Below are 5,000 nucleotides of genomic sequence, written 5' to 3' on the forward strand. Positions count from 1 at the left end.
GGGCAAGGTGAGGCGTGCAGAGCGCTCTGTTCCTCATACTCTACCTATGGCATCCTATTGTTCTCAAACAGTCAGTACAGACAGACAGACAGATAGACCGGCCTACAGATGGATGAATGGACGGACAAATGGCAGACAGGCAGTACAAACAGACAGCCAGACAGCCAGACAGCCAGACAGCCAGATCTAATTGACAGCTATACCTGGCCAATCCCCCCCCCCCTCCCTCCCCCTCCTCCCTTCCACAGATCCTGGCAGCGTTGCCATATGAGTGGTCGGGGGGCCGGCTGCTGTTCTTCTCCTGCCTGAGGGTGGTCTTCATCCCTCTGCTGGTCATGTGTGTGTACCCCCCGTACATGCCCATCCTGTCCCACCCCGTCTGGCCCTGCCTCTTCTCCATGCTCATGGGGGTCACCAACGGATACTTTGGCTCCGTCCCCATGATACAGGCCGCAGGGAAGGTCCCGCCAGAGCAGAGGGAGCTGGCAGGTGAGAGAGTGTGTGTGTGTGTGGTGTGTGTGTGTGTGTGTGTGTGTGTGTGTGTGTGTCTGTGTGTGTGTGTGTGTGTGTGGTGTGTGTGTGTGTGTGTATGTGTGTGTTAAGGCTATACAGTATGTTGCGTATTCTATATACTGTATGTACTCTTTATATCAATTGTCTCCATTCTTCTTTTTTCTGACCCTATCTCTCTCTCTCCCTCTCCCTCTCTTTCTCCCTCCTCTCTCTCTTCCCTCTCCCTCTCCCTCTCTCTCTCCCTCTCTCTCCCTCTCTTCTCCCTCCTCTCTCTTCCCTCTCCCTCTTTTCCTCTCCCTCTCTCTCTCTTCTCTAGGGAACACTATGACTGTCTCCTACATGGCAGGGTTGATGCTTGGCTCTGCTGTGGCATATGCAGCTTACAGCTTCACTGCTCCAGGTTCCGGCGTACACACAAACACTCTCACCACCAACATCACAGGGTACTGAACACACATGCACGCACACACACACACATACACGGTGCACACACACACACACCACACCACGCACGGCACGCACGCACGCACACACACACGCACGCATCATGCACACACACACACACACACACACACACTCAGATAGACCCTTAGGGAAGAAGACGTCTTGACTGACAGACGCTCGACTTGGACCAATCAGAACAAGCTCTAAAACCTACCCAGCCAATCACAACAAGCTCTAAAACCTACCCAGCCCAATCACAACAAGCTCAAAAACCTACCCAGCCAATCACACCAAGCTCTAAAACCTACCCAGCCAATCACAACAAGCTCAAAAACCTACCAGCCAATCACACCAAGCTCTAAAACCTACCCCAGCCAATCACAACAAGCTCAAAAACCTACCCAGCCAATCACACCAAGCTCTAAAACCTACCGCAGCCAATCACAACAAGCTCTAAACCTACCCAGCCAATCACAACAAACTCTAAAACCTACCCAGCCAATCACAAAAAGCTCTAAAACCTACCCACCAGCCAATCACAACAAGCTCTAAAACCTACCCAGCCAATCACAACAAGCTCAAAAACCTACCAGCCAATCACACCAAGCTCTAAAACCTACCCAGCCAATCACAACAAGCTCAAAAAACCTACCCAGCCAATCACACCAAGCTCTAAAACCTACCCAGCCAATCACAACAAGCTCAAAAACCTACCCAGCCAATCACACCAAGCTCTAAAACCTACCCAGCCAATCACAACAAGCTCAAAAACCTACCCAGCCAATCACACCAAGCTCTAAAACCTACCCAGCCAATCACAACAAGCTCTAAAACCTACCCAGCCAATCACAACAAGCTCAAAAACCTACCCAGCCCAATCACACCAAGCTCTAAAAACCTACCCAGCCAATCACAACAAGCTCAAAAAACCTACCCAGCCAATCACACCAAGCTCTAAAACCTACCCAGCCAATCACAACAAGCTCTAAAACCTACCCAGCCAATCACAACAAGCTCAAAAACCTACCCAGCCAATACGACAGACACACCAAGATCAACGGAGTGTAGCGCAGCAAACCGGAGAGCTCAAGACCTGCTGCGGCCAGCCACCAAGTGTATATAACACACACACACACACACACACACACACACACACACACACACACACACACACACACACGACAGTCCGACCCGCTAACCAAAGCCGACAGGGAGGCCAGTCCTCCACTATCCCAGCCTGCTCTGCTTCTCCGCTGGCCCCATCTGGACCCACCGCCTGTCTAGTCATCTTCACCATAGAAGTCTGTGTGCCCCAGTCCCACCATAGACGTCTGATGTTTGTATACTAACTACCGTAGAAGTAGCCTGATATTTCGCTCAGCCATGCTGCCAGTGCTTGTTAAAGGAGGCCTTCTCTCGTTGGAGCAACAATGACGGTCATTACGATCCAGAAGTGATGATTTCCCAGTGATGATGATTCCCCAGGAACTGTTCCTTCGGAGCAGACCTCAGAACCTCTGTGAAATCATCCTCGGCTGGCCTCCCTGTCTTCACGTCTGCTTCTGCTCCTGGAGGACGGAGGAGTGAATTTAGTGCCAAAAGTCTGTACGCTCAAGTCTGTCATCAGGGTTCGAGGCCCCAGCCACAGTAATACTACAGCGTCTGCTGTATTCCTTCATGGATAGAGCCGATGGCGTTTCTATGGGAGTCATCCGTTCTATGGACAGAAATGTTCAGAGGAGTCGTCCGTTTTCTTCAGACCGACGAGTGTGACCTTCAGTGGGTTGTAAATGTTCATCATGAGTTGTGAATGTAAACCAAAAAAAAAAAAAAAAAAAAAAGGAAAGATTTATACAACAGAAACAGTTGAGGTGTAAATATATATTGTCAATGCCTGAGAGGTACTATCGTATAGTAGTGTCCACTATAGAGGGTCCTCATGGGAGGGTTCCATCTTAACTGTCTGTGTGTTCTTCTGTGTTATGGTGCCATGTTGCCTTATAGGCCTCTCTCTCTCTCTCTCTCTCTCGTCTCTCTCTCTCTCTCTCTCTCTCTCTCTCTCTCTCTATCTGTGTCTCTCTCTATCTCTCTCTGTCCCCCCCCCCCTCTCTCTCTCTCTCTCTCTCTCTCTCTCTCTCTCTCTCTCTCTCTCTGTGTCTCTCTCTATCTCTCTCTGTCCCCCCCCCCCCCTCTCTCTCTCTCTCTCTCGCTCTCTCTCTGCGGGGGAGTCACTAGATGCTCCTGCTAGAAAGGGCACCATAGTCATTAGATGATCATGTTAGGGAAGACAGAGGTGTAACCAGATGTAACCATAGATGACACCTCAGTCATCTTCATCTGGAGGTACCGTTATGGTCAGGAATAAGGTTATGGTCAGGGTGAAGGGTAGGATTCATGGTTCAAATCAGGTTTGTGGTCAGAAAGTGCCATTCATACTGGCATCCTCTCTAGCATGGCCAGATAGTTACATGGAGTACTCCTGTCCTTTGTAGCATGGCTAGATAGTGACCTCCCTCTCTCCAGGGACTGTCATGTGACTTCCTGTGTTTCTGTGTGTTTTTTATTTTTTATTATGGTTTGTTTCTCCGGAGGCGTCTAAAAGGAAAATATTGTTTATGTTGATCGTGGGATATATAGAGCAAAGAGTTTTTATGATGATCACATTGCAGAGCGCAAACGTTGGTCAAAAACAGATTGATTGACCGACCAAACCAATGATGAACTGTACATATTAAGATATGAAGAAAGCCAGAATCCTCTCATGTACATAGATTGATTGTCAGTATATTGTACGAATGTGTACAAAGAAGATTGTTGTTCAGCTGCAATACTATATACGAACTATACTGTACATTAGGGAAGGGGGGGGGGTAGTGTTTGACAGAAGGGGAAAGAGAAAAGTGCATCCCGCCCATTCTAACAACTAACCCTACTACAGTATTAAAGAGACACTACAGGATTTTTAACATCATTTCAGCCACTAGGTGTAAAATGAGCGCTCATGAGTCAAGAACGGGTCCCCAAAAGAGACAGAATTGTCAAGAAATTCCCCGACTGGACAGAGAGGGGCACCCCTCCCCACTCCCATGAGCAAACGCTATAAATATCATGAACCATTATATCACAAACCGTACAGTCAACCGTAAATCAACCGTATATCAACCGTAAATCAACCGTAAACCAAGATTTGATCTAAAGAATTCGCGACAGCAATCCAGTGGCGTCTCCTTAAGATCATACAGTATAGTGGAAGCCTCCATTTTGGAAATGTACCTATCAGAGACCTGTTGACCTGTGTTAGCCTCTGCTACCATGCTCTTCATCAGCCAATCCCACCAGGGCTAGAGCACTGAGAGAAGACAACAGACCTTCTGGACCGATCTAATGGATCTCTCTCTCTCTCTGTCTCTCTCTGACCAGCTAGGGAGATCCACTGGATCACTCTGCCCATGCCAATCACTGTAACCATCAGCTGCTGTTAATAAAAGAGATCTCTTTCATACTCTGTGGTTTGTGTCTGTGTTATTTCAGGACTGCTGCTGTGGCTGATAGCAGATGGGAGGTGAACATATTCATTTGCATATCTTGACAGGGATATAGGGATTTGCATATCGTATCCGAGAGGGTGGAGAAGGGAGTGATGAGAGGGAGAGAGAGAAGAGAGAGGGTGAGAGAAGAGAGAGAGAGGGAGAGAGAGGGAGAGAGAGAGGGTGAGAGAAGAGAGAGAGAGGGAGAGCGAGTAGAGAGGGGAAGAGAGAGAGGGTGAGAGAAGAGAGAGGGAGAGAGAGAGAGGGAGAGCGAGTAGAGAGGGGAAGAGAGAGAGGGTGAGAGAAGAGAGAGAGTGAGAGAAGAGAGAGAGAAGAGAGAGAGAGAGAGAGAGAGAGAGAGAGAGAAATGCTTCACAGGGTGGTAAGCTCATGGGAAGTGTGTGAGAGAGAGGAGACATGGCAGGTGCTGAACATAGCTAAGTGTGCTGCCTGCTCGTGGCCAGCAGAGGGAGCAGTTGAACAGAGAACACACAGGGACTCAGAGGGGCGGTGTCC

The 5,000-nt window shown here is 48.8% G+C and overlaps 1 protein-coding gene across 1 annotated transcript in view; it reads left to right on the top strand.

The window, feature by feature from the left end:
- The window catches only part of slc29a4a (solute carrier family 29 member 4a), a gene marked incomplete at both ends in the record, with an annotated part of 1,601 nt that extends 638 nt beyond the window's left edge, over nucleotides 1-963 (top strand). Inside the window, 2 exons of the mRNA XM_083677388.1 lie at nucleotides 249-489; nucleotides 830-963. Of these exons, the coding sequence (XP_083533514.1) occupies nucleotides 249-489; nucleotides 830-963 (375 nt within the window). The remainder of the gene's footprint in view (nucleotides 1-248; nucleotides 490-829) is intronic.
- Nucleotides 964-5,000: the final 4,037 nt, after the last annotated feature.

Source organism: Argentina silus (assembly GCF_951799395.1).
Source record: "Argentina silus genome assembly, chromosome: 9".
Taxonomy (NCBI): Eukaryota; Metazoa; Chordata; class Actinopteri; order Argentiniformes; family Argentinidae; genus Argentina; species Argentina silus.